At 48.2% G+C, this 16,799-nt stretch overlaps 1 protein-coding gene across 4 annotated transcripts in view; it reads right to left on the bottom strand.

The window, feature by feature from the left end:
- Positions 1–16,799, bottom strand: part of arhgef40 (Rho guanine nucleotide exchange factor (GEF) 40) — a 36,837-nt gene that overhangs the window by 15,926 nt on the left and 4,112 nt on the right. For all 4 annotated transcript variants that reach the window (XR_003798001.1, XM_029256233.1, XM_029256234.1 and 1 more), the window contains exons 2-13: positions 12,261–12,350; positions 11,943–12,050; positions 10,714–10,999; positions 9,014–10,256; positions 6,862–7,082; positions 5,427–5,609; positions 4,193–4,301; positions 3,859–3,952; positions 2,929–3,015; positions 2,691–2,807; positions 2,405–2,503; positions 346–497 (exon numbers count right to left, since the gene is read on the bottom strand). Coding sequence is in view for 3 of the 4 variants with exons in the window: in XM_029256233.1 (XP_029112066.1) it covers positions 346–497; positions 2,405–2,503; positions 2,691–2,807; positions 2,929–3,015; positions 3,859–3,952; positions 4,193–4,301; positions 5,427–5,609; positions 6,862–7,082; positions 9,014–10,256; positions 10,714–10,999; positions 11,943–12,050; positions 12,261–12,350 (2,789 nt within the window). In the remaining variant the exon portion in view is untranslated. The remainder of the gene's footprint in view (positions 1–345; positions 498–2,404; positions 2,504–2,690; positions 2,808–2,928; positions 3,016–3,858; positions 3,953–4,192; positions 4,302–5,426; positions 5,610–6,861; positions 7,083–9,013; positions 10,257–10,713; positions 11,000–11,942; positions 12,051–12,260; positions 12,351–16,799) is intronic.

Genomic DNA, 16,799 nt, shown 5'->3' with positions numbered 1-16,799 from the left:
GGACGTGATTATCGGAGCACGGCCAGTTTATCCAGTATCGCTGTTGCCAGTGCAGATTACATGAGTAGCTGCTGATGGAGCTAATAGGAAATAAAACGTCTATTAGGATAGACAATCGGTCGATAGGTGCCTCTGAATGAGATGGTTTTGCAGCCATTCTTGCATGTTCAAAGGGATTCAGCAGCCCTGAGGGATGGAGGGAGCTCATTCCATCATAAAGGAGGGTAAAGTGAGAACCTGCTGGCTTTCGATTCCAGACTTTTCCTGGGTGTGATATGCTTCTTGCTGAAACCCTCATTACTAGGAGACCGGAGGGGATCACTGCATTGCTTTCCCACTGAATACCTGCAGTCTTGTGACCTCAGCGCTGGCTCAGTACCACGACTGGTCAGTCCTGCCAGCCAGGCTCCACCTCCTCTCTGCAGCTCGGTCAGCCTTTGGTCAGCCAAGACGTCCATCATCAGCTGCTTGTGTTTGGCCACACTGAGGGACACCACCTTCGTCAAATGGACAGAGGAGAGATGACACGCAGCATAATTTACTCAGCTAAGCATTACAGTGCACTGCTGAGTCCAGCCAACCACATTTCACCATCTTATACCGTGTCATACTACCTCTGGTATTAATATTCATTCATTTATCTGTCACTTCTCTCGAAAGCAGCTTATAGCTATTTCTCCATTTCTACAGCCGGGTGATTTTTACTGGAGTAAATTCAGGGTAAGTACATTGTTCAAGGGTGCAACAGCAGCTGCTGGGATTCAACCCTGGGACCGCTGAGTCCAAAAGCCGTGGCTTTTACCCTTACACCACCTGCTAAGTGTAGATGCAGAGCCAGCTGGTAGCGTCGTGGTTAGAGCTGCTGCTTTTGGGCCTAAAGGTCACAGGTTTAAGCCTTACCTCTACTTGTAGTACCCTTGAATGAAGTATTTACCCTGAATAGCTCTAGTGAAATATCTGAACTGTATAAATGGGTAAATAGTTATAAGAACTTTAACACTGTAAGCTGCTTTGGAGAAAAGTGTCAGCCATGTGAATAAATGGAAAGCTGTCCCAATGTCCAGTCAATATGTTCCAAGGCCAACCAGCAGGTGGCACTGCTGAGCCACATGCGCCAAGGGTGTCCAACCACAGCAGGGGTCACAGTGTCTGGTCTCAGCCAGTCAAATGAAGGCCAGAGCAGGATCGGTTTGACTCCTTCCCATAGAATTTCACGATATTGCTTTAGTAATAAAACAGCAAGCAGTAGAGGCTGCCGAGCACAGCGCAGTCGCACGGAACTGAACCTTTCCGCTGCTGGTTTCATTTCATTTCGTGCCTGTACTTGCTGTGCAGGTGAAACATGCAGGAATAGGGGACTTGGATCAGGGATTTGCAACTTATAGTGAAAAACACAGTATGATGCCTGCAGTTAGGACACAATGCCAAACACAATCAACGGCAGCGGGCACTGAACATGGTCATCAGTAATACGGTAAAGGTGAACTAGTTCCTTCCAGAGGGACTGAGTGATGTTATGCAGGACAAACAATGAAATCAAGTCCTATAAATGTCAGCATGACACACTTCAATGTTCACTGCTGTGACAAGAGGCACATCAGCACAGGCGACCCTCGTAGTTAAACGCTGACACCAACAATGGCCCCATCAGGCATAATGGTTTTGGATGTTACAGATGAAATAACAAGCACCGGTGGAGCAGGTTATGACATTCCTGTGACACAGAAATAACTTGCCAGCACTTTACATTATAAGGACTGACCTATAATGTACCTTTAGGGAGATCTTGGACACTTCGCACCACCACTCTACTCTTGGGTCAGGAAAAATTTGAAAAAGATGAGGATTTTTACTCAAAACTGGACAATAGATAGAGACTTAAGTGAAATATTTATCTGACTCTTTTCTCCAAAACTTTACAATGTTAAGGTACTGACAATTATTTACCCATTCATACTGCTGGGTAATTTTACTCATCCATATATCAGTGGAACACACTCTCTCCAACTCACACACTACGGGTGAACCCGAACGGCATGTCTTTGGACTGTGGGTGGAAACCAGAGCATTCGAAGAAAACCCACACAGACACAGGGAGAACATGCAAACTCGGCACAGACTGAGTGAGGATCGAACCTACGCCCACTCGCACCACCCAGGCGCTGCGAGACAGCAGTGTTACTGCTGCTGTGCTATGTCACGACGGCTGCGAGGGCTCCGTCTCACTCGTTGGTGTCATTACCAGCGAGAGCCAGCAGAGGGCAGGAAGGAGATGAAAACCCTAGCGCTAGGTTGCGCCGGACACTTTGCCGCGTCTCCGTGCCACGCGATGCCCCTCTCTTTCTTCCTGTCTTGCGCTGTATAACAGTTTACCGGGTTCCGCACATGGTGTATTTCATCCTACCTTTGTGCTTTGCGGTAGAGGCTCTGTCTCCAAGGAGTGCAATGCCCCACCGAGCAGAGAGAGGGCGCTCTCGCATCTTTCCGTCAGGCGTTCCAGGCTCTGAGAAAACACAGCGGATTTGTTTGGAACGCAGAGTATCACACTGGGATAGGACACTCAAAGAGAAAGTGAGTAAAGTGATGTAAACGGCATACAGTTCATGGATCCAGTCTGCGAGGTCTGAGAACAACACGTACAGCACGGTACGTAAGCAGTAAATCACAGTAACGGCGGAGGCCTCCCTCACCAGCCTGTAGGCGAGCCAGTCCAAGTGCGAGTGCGGAAAGTCTCCATCGAGAGCTGTGGGCAACTGAAGCCGATCCACGAAGCGCTGAAGGATGCCCGTCCCCCGCACCACGTGCACCTGACGGCAGAAGGGGCACTTACTCGTTTTATTCCGCGAAACGCAAAAGATCGTTAATTATGATTTTGGACTTTCTGTTTATGGTGGGACCCGGTCGAGGGTCAGAGTGTAGTGAAGTTACCTCCACACCCTCCGGGCGCTGGGGACTGGAGTCCTGCTGCTCATCTGTGAGGACCAGCACGCAGCCCAGGCCAGTTGGTACCAGGTCCTACACACACACACACAGAGTGATGCACAAAGCCACTACATACAGTAAACAGAGGCTGTGCAAACACACATCACAGTTTACTAGTAAGAGCAGTTATTACCATCTATAGGTAGTATTTACTGTCCAAACATATAAATAAGTGTAAGTGAGGGGGCAGTAGGTGGCGTACTGGTTAGAGCTGCCGCCACGCACTAAATTCACCCAGGTTCGAATACCACGCCTTGCTGCCGTACCCTTCATCAAAGTTCTTACCCTGCATTGATCCAGTAAAAATTACCTTGCTATAAATGGGTAAATCGTGGTGAGTCGCTCTGAAGAAAAGCTCCAGGCGAACAAATAAAGGCAACGATTGAGGGGGCAGCGGTAACATCCTCCACCTTTTATTGAGGAGACCAGTTCGAACCCTGCTACAGTACCCCAAATCAAGGTACTTACCGTGCTCCGGTAAAAATGACCCAATTGGATAAGTAGGTAAACAACTGTAATTTGTTTTGGAGAAAAACATTGAGCAAAAAATAACAAATAATGAACTACCTAGAATATAACACACACACACACACACACACAGCCACATACAGTAATACATACAGCAGCATGCAGAACAAAAAAGGCTCAACACATGATACACAGAAACAGACGCACACACACACACACACACACGGGGACACAAAGAGACCCGTTCTCGACGCCTCTCTAACGCCCCCCTCCGTCTGTCTGATTTCCCGATGCTCCCTCGCTTCCCAGCGGCGCGTCTCCGAGGGGGAACATTCCAGATGCGGTTTGCGATCGCGGATACGTACGCGAAACGGCTGCGACGTCGGTACGCTCTCGCGCCGAGCTCACCTGGAAGTGCCGCAGAGCCGCCAGACACAGAGCGGTGGGAGGGGAGAGTCTGCTGTCTACCAGCACGGCCAGTCCTTTCTCCTGCACCCAGGGGCTGCGGGAAGGGGGGGGGGGGGGGGGGGGGGGTTGCGGGTGCAAAACAAGGAGGGGGAGGGGGGTGGGGGTGGGGTGGTAGGGGTTGGCAGAGAGGCAGAGGGAGGGGGATAAAGATGGAAGGAGGGACGGTGAGGATGACACAAACAGAGTGGGATGGTATGAAGTGGAAGCAAAGCCATAATGAGACGTGGTGCGAGGAAGAGCTGCAGGTTCGACGTGTGTGCGCACGTGATCTTACCGTGTTATGGCGTGGTAGCAGATCAGCACGTGGGAGAGCTCCTCTTTGCTGTAACCGTCTTCTGGGACCCGCGCTACCACCAGCGCCCGACCCACCCTGTCCACGGTGCCTGAGGGACGAGCGAGATGGCGGTGGGGGGAGGGGGGGGTTGAGGGTGAGCGAAGTAAGGAGAGGCACTCTTGTGAATTTACTGATACCGTCCGGGGCCCCGCAAGCACCGGGACCTCTACTGCATGGACAGTTCCAGTCAAAAGTTTGAGTACACCTCGGCGACCTGGGCAATACACGTATGGGGCACCCTGGCTGGGAGGGTGTGTTCGAGTGTCCTACATCGCTGCAAATTTCTGCAGAAGAGCTGGGAAGACATGGCAGCTCTTTCCCTTCTCATTGAACTTGTTTACCGGAAACAAACAAAAAAAAAAAACTAAATCTGGCTTTCAACAGGCGTACTCAAACTTTGACTGGCACCATAGTATTTACCGTGCCGCGGTTGCGTTATGACGTACTTTTATTCCGTAAGCACATTCTTTTCTCTTAAGTGATCTACAGTGATTATTAACAGGTATTTACCTGACACTTCTATCCCAGTTGAACTAGAGTGTGTGAAAACACCACACTAAACACACACACACACACACATTTTCAGAACCGCCTGTCCCACATGGGGTCACGGAGCCTACCCGGTAACACAGGGCGTAAGGCTGGAGGAGGAGGGGACACACGTAGAACGGGACGCCAGTCCGCCGCAAGGCACCCCAAGTGGGACTCGAACCCCAGACCCACCGGAGAGCAAGACTGTGGTCCAACCCACTGCGCCATCGCACCCCCACCACACACCAAACTCAAGCAGTCATTCACACCAGGATTCACGTTTGATTGTCCACAGAAGACACACGTTTTACATTTTGCCTGTGCTAGTAAAAGGCTCTAGGATGAAGAAAGCCCAAAAAAGAGCAAAATTTTGAGGTTATTTGCTTCATTTTTGACAAATCGGGGTGTTTTTTGAGGCAGACCACCCACTTAGTGAAGTCACGTGGTTTCTTCATTACAACGAAACCACGTGACTTCACTCATCCAGACACGCTGCAAGGCACCGGTGCTCCCCGCTGCACCAGACGCATGTGTTTCCTGATCGGGGTCATCTCAACTAACCTTCAGTATGGGTCAGCATAAATTAACACACCCCATGGTCTTTGTCACGGTGTGATGAAGGAGCCCACTGATCCCCGCTTACCTGTCAGAGCTATGACTCCAGACTCCAGGAGTTCAGGGTCCAGCAACCTAAGGAGATGAGGGGCCTGATGAGGGGAAGCGCTTGATTGGTCGGAATTTTCCTCTGGGAGAGACCCATCGGAAACGGAGTCGTGCGATTGGCCGTTTTCCTTGGGCAGAGCTTCCGATTGGACGCTGGGGATATCTGACAAAGGAAGAGATGCAAAACGGCACACTGAGATGGACTTTAGGATATAGTTCGTACTTCAGCTGCGTTTCTCCGGAGCTACAACTCATCCTCATCTCGTCCGTTGGAAAACTACACACGGAAGCACTCAACTCAAGCTACATGACTTAAGAACTTAAAAACCAATTAAAGGTTAGTTAGGATATGATGAGCTATTATTATGGTCATTATATTTACTCATTTAGCTGAAGCTTTTCTTCCAAAGCAACTTACAATGTTAAAAGTTAAATATTACTACAAGCTTGTAATTATTTACCCATGTATCAGCTGGAGCAATTTAGGACAAGTACCTTGCTTAAGGGAACTACAGCCAGGGATGGGATTTAAACCTGCAACCTTTAGATCCAAAGCCAGAAGTTCTAACTGCTATGCTACCAGCATTTTTAGACTTAACAAGCATATTAATCACATTTTTATGACATACCTATTTACAGAGTATATACAGCATATAGGATAAACACGGATACCCTACTCCTGCCATAATGCATTTTTTATCCAAGCGTTGCTGAAAAAATTTTTAATATTAGCTTCTATAAATACGTTTTCTTATATTTTCTTACTCCAACAAATAATGCTAGAACACATACTGAAGCAGCAGTGACTGGGGTGGTAGGTCTCCCATAATGCAGCGCTGCCCCTGTGGATGTCAGTAGTTGTTGTGCAACCATTATGGGGAGATATAGGGATTAATGACCCCATGTTGTTCTGCGCATGTGCATGCGTGGGTGCCTCTTGCTGTGTAATCATGTAGCGGTGCAACAAAGTGCATGGTCCAACATGTTTGTCTCCGGAGCTGTCTTTCTGTAGTGCTTCTGATGGCGTGGTGTGGATGGGTTCTTACACTATTTCTGGGTGACTTACAGTAAATAAGTATAGTGTACTGTTGTACTTTATTATTAGGGTCATTTTACCTTACCATTATTTCAACTGTTTTATATAATTTTTAGACATTTGTCAAAGTTAGGGTTTTCAGTATGGGCTGGGACCCGCCCATAATTTTCCCCGTAAGGAAGATGTAAAGAATCCGCCTTTTTGTTTTCCACCCCATTTTGAGGAACGCGTTGAGGATGGAGAGCGGGGTAACGCCCGTATTCTGCCATGTTCTCAAGTTCACAGTGCAGATTAATGGACATGACCATTAGTCAAGGTATTAAAAGATTGTCCATCTAATAAAAAAATCACTTCAATAGGAGGACAATAGGAAACAAACCTTCAGCAGTCTTGCCATCTTCCAGACTGTCCACTTTCTCATTGGCTGGTGCACATTCATCCTTCTCCTGCTCTTCTTGGGAAAGGCTGTCCAGCTTTGTGCTGTCCTCATCCCGGGACACTTTGCTGGGGGTCTTTGCAGAGGGTTGGTCCCGGCCGCCCGGACTCACGCACCCAGCCGGCTTAGCCTTTCCTTTGGCTCCCTTTCCCTTCCTCTTCCTCCTGCAGATGTGAAGGTGAAGTGGTACATTTTGTGGAATTATAGCGCTGTCACATGAGCTGAGGACACAAGTCTCCTATGGGCTGCTTTCCATTCCACGGAACCGTTTACTGCCTTCGGGTGTCGGGCGCAAGCCGCACCAGGAAATCTTGCTCAATTTTAAAGGGTGCTCCCCTCCACCTCGTGAAAGAACAATTTGAGACCCTCACTACTCAGTTTCCTCCCGCCAAAGCATTGCAGAGAGAACAGAACACAACTTGAACTTAAAAGAAGGAACCTCTCCAGGTGATACCGCTGCTGCACAAGTCGTGTTTGACCTGCCAAAGTGTTCCCACGTATTCCTCCTCCTCATCTTTCTGCACTGGCTTCCTATAGCTGCCCGGATCAGATTCAACACTCTGGTTATGATCTACAAAACCATCAACGGATCTGTTCCCCAATATCTACAAAACTTGAACATTCACTACACCCCAACCAGATTGCTACACTCCTCCACCTCTGCCCGCTTGGTGGTCCCACACACAAGAGGTCCAAAATCAAAAGCACAAAACTTTTCAATTCTGACTACGATGTGGTAGAACTGCCTCCCTCTGTCACTCAGAACTGCTGGATCCCTCTCTACATTTAAGAAAGGTCTCAAAATTCACCTCTTTCAGAGTCACTTCTCCCCTGATCTTGTAAGAGAGAGATAATGATGTACATCTTTATCTGTTTTATAATATTTAATAACAAATTGTTTAATAATGCACACAAACACACACAGTCACCCTCCCATTGACAGATTACAGGCAATTTAACATCACCAATCTACCTGAACTGCATGTCTTTGGATGGTGGGAGGAAACCAGAGCAGCCGGAGAAACCCCAGGAAGACACAGGGAGACCATGCCAGCTATACACAGGCCGGGTTGAACTGGAACCTACGCCCAAACAGCTCAGGCACTACGAGACAACAGCTCCACTCGCTGTGTATTTCAGCAATAGTGTAACAATATTCAAATTGTCCATCATTTCTTTTCAGTGAGCTAAAAGAGCTCACCAGCTAAATAACACTCTTTAATATGGCTCATATAATTCTGGTATATAGTTCAAAGGTCCATATAACTTTTTAATAATTTGGGCATATAAATGCAGGGGGTCTGAGACTCAGTTTCCAAATTCCACTGAATGTGTTTTACGGGGAGTAATAATCCTGCACTGGAAGAGGCACGGTGTATTTTTCTGTCGGGATGTTCGGAGTTTTCCAGAATACGTGCCAGGAATTATTTTACAATAATTCGTCCATCCATTTTCAGAAACCGCTGATCCAGGGTTGCGGAAGGGCAGAACACGGACGGGACGCCAGGGCAACCACACACACTCCTATTCACTCTCACACACCGAGAACAATTTAGAGTCAGCGGTTCGGCTGAACACACACATCTTTGTCTTGCTGGAGGAAACCAGAGCACCGAGGGGAGAACCCGCATGAACATGAGGAAAACATGCAAACTCCGGTCAGACAGAGCCAAATTCGAACCCATGCCCAAACGCAGAGCCGAGGAGCCGTGATACCGATACACAGAAAGCAATACGTCCTTGGGTGAGAAACTTAGAGTCCATTTCAGTTCAGTGTCTATAGATTAATAAGTGAAATGTGTTACATGCAGAGTCTAAATATTAATTTTGCCTTGTTTATCATCACAGATATGCTAAGTAATTTCATTATTTTATTTGATTTCCATAAAAACAATTCAGCGAGCGAAAGCAGGAGACACAAGCAGTACGGTTTTCATTATGTGTGACGTTGAATCTCACTGGAACCACCGAGGGGTGGTGGTGTACGGGCTGGAACGGAGCGCAGCCATGAACTACCAGCAGGTGACCTGTACACCTCGTTTTACCTGCCTAAAGGTATTTTCCACCTGACCGAATGGCGAGCAGCGTTGTTTACCTGTGTGGTCTCAATCCTGCTACCTTCGTTTCCTTTTCCACCGGACAAACTTTGTCCTGCGGGTTTTCAAGCTGCCCGTTTACTCCCAACATGGGGGCAGGACGCGGACCCGTCTCAGCAGGAAGGGCCGTTGAGGTTGCGCTTTGTTCGGTCTCTAAACCGCGTTGGGTTGGTAAGTCTTTGGTTGGTCCAACAGGAGGACTAAGGCTCTCTCTGCGCTTTGTATCCACACGTCCTTCCGCCCTGTCCTTCGGAGGTGCGGGGATGTCCTGGCTGCACTGGCCAGAATTGGGGATGGTGTGGTGAAGCGGTTCTGTAGAAGGTTCCGGAGAAGGCCCGGAAACCCCAGCCGACAGACCTTCGCAGGTACCCTGGTCTTTGGTAGCATCACCCGATCTCGCCTCTACGTCCTCCATCACGCAACCAGCATCTGGAACGTTGTGCACATCTGTGCGTTCACTCTCCACGTGTTCAATTTTGGAATCGACCATTTCGCCTCCCAATGGCCCACAGTTTCCAGACTCGCTCTTTCCTCGCTCTCCACCCAAGGCCTGTGAGCTCCCTCCAATGCTGTCCTTCTCCCTGCCAACCCCAGGTTTCCTCTCCGGGGCAGGACCTACCAGGGACAGTCCAGAGCCTCTGGGGCTCAGAGTGTCTCCACCACCAGCCTGGTCCTGCTCACTTGGGGACCGGAGGGAGGAGGCCCCGGAACTCAATGCCAGTCCGTCTCCGGCCGTTCCTGCCACTCTCCCTAGGCTGGCGGATCTGGGGCTTTCCTTCGGTGCAGCACTGCCAGACGGTCTCCTGGCGCCCGCGGGATCATATTTCCCGTGGCCCCAGGCCCTGCCCCTCCGCAGCTTGATAGCCCGACCCCTCCTACACAGCGGCAGCGTCTTGGTTCTGCTGCTGATCCCCTGCATCTCCAGGTACCGCTTAGGATCCGAACCACCATCCGGACCACCTCTCAGCTCCATCAGCTCCACGTACTCGCCTCCGGCGTCTGCCGAGTCGCCGTCTGGAGGCAGATCTTCCTCCTCCGCCTCTACCTCCTCCTCCTCCTCCTCTTCCTCATCCCACGACAGAGAGTCCAGGTCGCAGGATGAACCCCAGTCATGGCCAGCGGAGGAGCTGTCAGCGTCGCCGGCCTCGTGGTGGACGAACTTGGGGTACACCACCTCCTCCCACGGCAACCGGACCACTCCATCACAGGTGCTCACCAGACAGGTGTCGAGGCGTCCAGCACCTGGAAGGAGACCCGGTCAAGGAAAAGCGAATGTGAACATGTGCTCATTAAAGTTCCACATGATCCCAGAAGGCAGAGACATGCCGATATCATTGTTAGTCCTGTTTATAGAGCTGACTGGAAATACATTTAGATTTATTCATTTAGCAGACTTTTTTCTCCAAAGCAGCGTACATCACACGTACAGAGGAATTCATGACAAATGATGAGCTGCAGGTTTATGGAGATGAAAAGAGATCCAGAGACAAGTAGGCCTGAAAGAAATGAGTTTTGAGACCCTTCTTGAGTGCTGAGGGACTCAGCAGTGCCGAAGGGCGGAGGCAGCTCATTCTTCTCCATCGGTGCTGAAAACAGCGTTTCGAATTTTGGCCTCCTCATCTCTTTACATCTCTTTTCCATTTAATTTACCCCTCTGTTGCCCTGTCCTTCTCCGTTCCCCTTCTGTGGCCTTTCTTACCTTCTCTCATGAACCCCCGCTCCTTGTTGACGCTCTGCAACCACTCAGGGGTGAACACGAGGGCGTGCTGCGACTCGGGCACTAGGATCTCCTGCACGTTGCGGCCACCGGGGGCCAGGCACTTAAGGGCCAGGCGGGGGCAGCGGGTGGAGAAAGGCACCACCTGCAGGTAGAAGTCAGTGCTGCGCAGCAGCCTCCAGTCCAGGGTGGAGAGCTGTACCACCACCTTCTCCCCCAGGCAGAGGGGCCAACCGGAGTGCAAGAAGAGGCAGCCTAAGTACTGGGCCTGTGAGGGGTGGGGTGGAATGGAGTGGGGTGGGGAACACAGACAGGCTCTCAACCTCACTTCCAGAACGGTTTCCAGCATCCAGATACTTTGCCCACTTGTAGACGAGGATATTTTTTTACTGGAGCAATTCAGGGTAAGTACCTCGCTCAGGGGTACGACAGCAGGAGGTGGGATTCAAACCAGGGTCCTTCACCTGGAAGCTCCAACGACTACGCCACCTGCTGCTCGTATGTATAGCTCTGCTAAAAACTAAACCCTGATCCAGCAAACAACCAGAGCAAATAAGCACAGTGAGGACTGTCGACCGAAAATCCTCCACTGGGACGTCCCGGGACTTTTGAGGGACGCAAGTCGCGGTTCATGACGGACAGTCTTTCCGACCTTCTGTCTCCCCATCCCTCTCAATGCGCCGCACTGTTTTCCGTCCTCCGCTCCCTCCCGCCTCTGTCAATGAATGTTCAATAGATTCTAGTGTCTACCGCACAGGCCACGCCCACCTCCCTGCACCCCGCCCCCTTTCTCCTGTTGTCTGGAACACACATGTGGAAAGAGTTATGCTGATGACTCACGGTCCTCCTGTAGTCGCCGCAGCAGGCAGCCGTGGAAGTGTGGGAATGTGTGTGTCTGCGCACGTGTGACCGTATTAATTCACCCGTTTGTGCGTGTGCTGCTGTGGAAAACGGAGTCGTGGTTGGGGTGTGTAAACGTGCTTTGGTCTCTGTGTGCGTCTGGAAACGTGGGAGTGTGTGATGTGTGTGATGTGTGTGTGTGTGTGTCTGTGTGTAAACGTGTTGCGTTTGCTTTGGTGCTGCTGTCTAAGATGTTCCGTTGTTCCACTGGACACTTGTGAACGGAGGCTGTGTCTGTGAGCTGGAGCACATGTGTAGGTACGGTGTGTGCGGGTGTGTGCGTCCACAATGGCTGGACCTGCAGTACTCACACACGCGTGCTGCTGTAGCCTGTGTAGTAGGTGCTTGGCTGGGATGAAGTAGTCCAGGAGGTATCGCAAGCTGTCATGCTGATAGGTTGACTCCAGCACGGAGAACACCTACACACACACATACACACACACACACACATGCGTGCGCGCTTTAACAAACTTCCAGACACATGTGTCTGCAGTATTTTACACATGCAGAAGATGGAAACATGACAACAGAGGTAGAGTTGTTGAAAACAGGACACCAATTATTGTTATTATTTTTTAAACTGATTCATTATTTATGATAAAGACCAGGGAAGGGGTGATATACTGCACCTGGGACAGGAGTGGGGGGGCTGTACTTTCAAATGGGGGGTAGAGGGAGGAAAGCGCCCCCTGGACACAGTCCTCCACTGCCTCCGAGCCCTGTGACAGAGGATTACTATGATTATTGTAAGAAAACACAGTATATTAACAATGTAATGCAGTATATTAGCAAAGACAGCATATTAATAATGATATTGGTCCAATGTAATAGTGCAGCATATGTGAACTGACTAGATACCAGGGAAACATCAGCATTTCATAGAGGTCAGAGTACAGTTTCCACCCTTAATAGGTGACAATCAGGTAGTGTAGCGATTAGAGCTGCTGCCTTTGCACCCAAAGGTTATAGGTTCACACCCCATCTCCAGCTGTAGTACCACTGGCCAAGGTACTTGCCGCAAATTGCTTCAGCAAAATTCCCCAACTGTATGAATGAATAAACAATCCTAAGCTGCTTTCAAGAAAAGCATCAGCTAAATATATGTGTGTAAAATTAAAATGCTGCATTGTGCTCTTGTACACAGTTCCCTGTTTTATTTGAGTCCAAAGCCTTAACTGTGTTTATTTCAGTTGCATTGGGAGCCCACACACATCGTCTGAAACCACTTGTCTTGTACAGCGTCGCAGGGAGCCAGAGCCTAACCCGGCAACACAGGACGTAAGGCTGGAGGGGGAGGGGGACACACCCAGGGCGGGACGCCAGTCCATCACAAGGCACCCCAAGCGGGACTCGCACCCCAGACCCACCGGAGAGCAGGACCCGGTCCAACCCACTGCACCACCGCATGCCCCCTCCATTGGGAGCCCAAGGAAAGTAAAAAAAAAAAACTTACAAAATAAAAATATAAAATGAAAAATCCTTAGATATATTCATAAGTAAGAGGCAGTGTCTTATATGTATAAAGTGAGGGTGGGCAGTACACCGGCGCTGCAGTAACAGGGTGGTACAGTACATGCGGTACACAGTAACTGCACCACAATGTACATAGAGTATGAACAGCGCACTGGACACGTGTTAATACGTAACACACACTTTCACGGGACGGTGATTAATATTGCTGTAAGAAGCTGTCTCACCTGAATACACACAGCTGAGCAGGGGCTAGAGCTGGTACAGCAGTGGTATAAGCTGTTCCATTCGCACCCAAAGGTTGAAGGTTTGAATCCCACTTCCAGTTGTAGTACGCTTGAGCAAAGTACCTACCCCGGGTTACTCCAGTAAGATAACCCAGCTGTATAAACTGGTAAATAATTACAGTTGCTTTGGATAAAAGCATCAGATAAATGTAAATCAGTTCAGATTCTTTTCTGGGGGAGGCATATAATATTTATACCGCAAGTTAATTCGGAAATGTTAGACGGTTTTGAAAGGTTCCATTTCTCTTCCTGTCTCTCGTACAGTATATATCAACACACAGGCACATCTAAACACAGAACTTCCTGTGTCATGTATACGCTGGCGCAGAATCGGAGTGACCCAAAGCGCTGAGAAGGCACCATCATTGAGTAAACACAGTAAAGCAGAGTCTCCCACGCCGACCCCGTAACCTCACGCCTGGATACAGCAGGCAGCGGGGCGAGGAGTTAATACCCCTCACACAGAATGCTCGCTGTTTGTTTTTCTACAGGCCCTGTCGCCCATAGCAACCTTCTACTCACCCCCCCCCCCCCCCCCCCCCCGCCCCTCTTTCTCCCTCTGTGTCTCCTTTTCACTTTCGCTCTCCCTTGCAACATCATCTGACAATAATTATGGGAAAAGTGCTCTCATAAGAAACATATTGTGCGGCTTTCTCAGAGTCCCAGAACTGGAGCGACACGGTGCAGTTTGGGGAAACTGGGGGGCGGCAAAGCAGGACAGGCCAGGGTAGAAACAGACTGAGAGAGTGGGGAGAGGGAGGGAGGGAGGGAGGGAGGGGGAGAGACAGAGAGAGAGAGAGAGAGAGAGAGAGAGAGAGAGAGAGAGAGAGAGAGAGAGAGGGAAGTGGAACCGGGTGAGGATCATGCAGGAAGGCGGAAAAGAGAAAGAGAGAAGGACACAAAGACCAGTGGAGAAGGAAGAAAAGAGGAAGTCCCCCCAAGAATAAGCGACTGGGGAAGAGAGAATTGCTAGAAGAGACGAAACATAAATATCACAAGAGAGTCACTAAAAAGCGAGCGGTGACACAACCCGAAAAGAGGACAGTTACAAACCTGATGTCTGCTGCTACAAGAGACTCCAGAACTCTAAAGTCTACGTCCAGTTTTCCATCATGAGCTTCTTCTCACTTTTACGCATTAATAATTTTGATTGCTGTCACACAACAGCTGGATTACAACATTTTAAAATTAAAATAAAGAAAAATAAGGGATAAAAAGATAAACATATATAATATTGGGCTTATCTAAGACTTTGGTTTACAAACCCTTACGAATAGTTCAGATGTTCAGGTGCTCGGCGAAAACCTGAACATCCGAATCGACAACCTGAGCTACGAACACCACCAATCTTCTCTACCATTGCTAACCTTCCAAACAGGATCTATGTCAAATCTCTATTAAAGGGATTTATTGAAACACAGAAAAGGGGAACTGCAGTCAGTGAAATGAGAGACATTTTAATTTGGGTTTCTTAAAAAAAAAAAAAAAAAAAAAAAAAACCTTTTTACGAAAGTTAAAACCATAGAGAAAGAACATGTGGGAAACAGCATCCTTCGAATCTAAGCTGGATCTTGCTTTGTACAAGGTCAGAAAACAGTATGACCAAACATATACATATATATATATACTGTATATAGATAGATAAATGCAAACAAATAAATAGATAAATACACAAACAAACAAACAAATATATAACAAGACTTCTACCACACGAAAATTCCACTATCGTGCTGAAACCACTAAAAAAAAACTCAGGGCCAAACGGTTGCTGTGGCCAGGGTACAAGGCTTTGGGTAGAATCAGGCAGTCAGACGCATAACTAGAATAGTCTGGTGTCATTTGATCAGAGTCCAGGACTGGTCTAAAAACTGGCAAATAAATCTCTGCTCCACAGGGGAATTAAATATTTAGGCATGACTACTGGTTGTATTAAATTATGGCACACACAGCATCAAAGAGAGTAAACACAAAATTAAATAAATGTCTTACAAATTAAATATATTATGTATATCTAAATTTATTAAACCAATAAAACCAATGAACATGAATTTCTTAACTAATTACAGACCTCATTTGTCAGGTGAAATGTTAAGAATTATATTTTGCACGGAGAAGATCCGAAGATTGCAAGTTCAAATCCCGCTTCCTGCTGCAGCACCCTTGAGCAAGGTACTTACCCTAAATTGCTCCAGTAAAATTACCCACCTATATGAATGGTTAAATAACTGTAAACAGCTCAACAGCGTAAGTCAGTTTGGAAAAAACCCTCCAGTAAATGTCAACATTTTTGGCTATAATGAACTTAAAAAATACGCTATCACAAACTGTGGAAGAGTAGATGGGATTAAAAATCAAAATATGAATGAAATAATAATTAAAACAATAATCATAATTATTATATATAATTATAAAACATATGAACAGCTGGCGTGGGTTTTAGTCCTGGGTCTGCCCCCAGTGGGGAATTTTTCAGGGTTCTGAACCAAGTTCTCGTCCACTCGCTCGGCCAGGACTTACCATATTCTACTAGTCTGCTACTGGTTTCTGGGACTGTTCTCACAACTTCATGGCCATGACAGACAGAAAAGGTCACTTCCAGAACTGCCCCGGTCCTCAAAGTAATGACACTGAGCGCCCGAATCCAAGGCACAGGACCCGACCAATGACCAACCCTGAACAGCACACTTAGTCAAGGGGTGTGATCCTGCTGCCGAAACAGTCATCCAAAGTCCAAACGTCTCCCAACATTGCAAGTTTTCAGCTTCTCTAGGACTGCCAAGAGCAAAGCTGCCAAGACGTGAGGCGTGGAACCTCCCAGTGTCCAGCTTCCAGAGGAGCCCAGAAAAGCAATTTACAGATGCATCACATGCAGTTTGAATTCATGGCTCCACCACGTTTTTTTTTTCCTGATTCGTTTTTCGAGAAACAAATACACAGTGGAAACCAGAATTTACGACCAAAAGTCCACCACGAGAAACTGACAATCGTCGGCCTTACAGAAAACTTAATGCATTTGCACACCACGCTGCCGAGTGATACTGCTGAAGATACCTTGGCGACAACGTGGTATACTGTAGCCCTGATCTGTGTTTCCTCATCTTCTGAAAGAAAAAAACTGATTTTGCAATGCACTTTGGGTAATATCTCAGCAATCATTGTGAAGCAACACATTCTATGAAGGTTCTGGCCATGTTATAGCATACAGTGGCCCCCTTTCTCAGTCTGCCTTCTTCCTGGATTGCGCTTAAAAAATCCAAAATTTAGACACAGGTTCAACTGGATTCACAGAATTCCCCATGACCTTGTTCACTTTTCCTCCCAAACTAGAGGATTATATTTAATGCACCCAGTGATGGACTGGTATTCTGTCCGGGGTGTCTAGCCTACCGCCCCGTGCTTCCAGGATAGGCT

Source organism: Scleropages formosus, chromosome 11, assembly GCF_900964775.1.
Source record: "Scleropages formosus chromosome 11, fSclFor1.1, whole genome shotgun sequence".
In the NCBI taxonomy this organism is placed as follows: Eukaryota; Metazoa; Chordata; class Actinopteri; order Osteoglossiformes; family Osteoglossidae; genus Scleropages; species Scleropages formosus.
The sequence above is the reverse complement of the archived record's forward strand: the minus strand, read 5'-3'. Positions and strand labels throughout refer to the sequence as shown.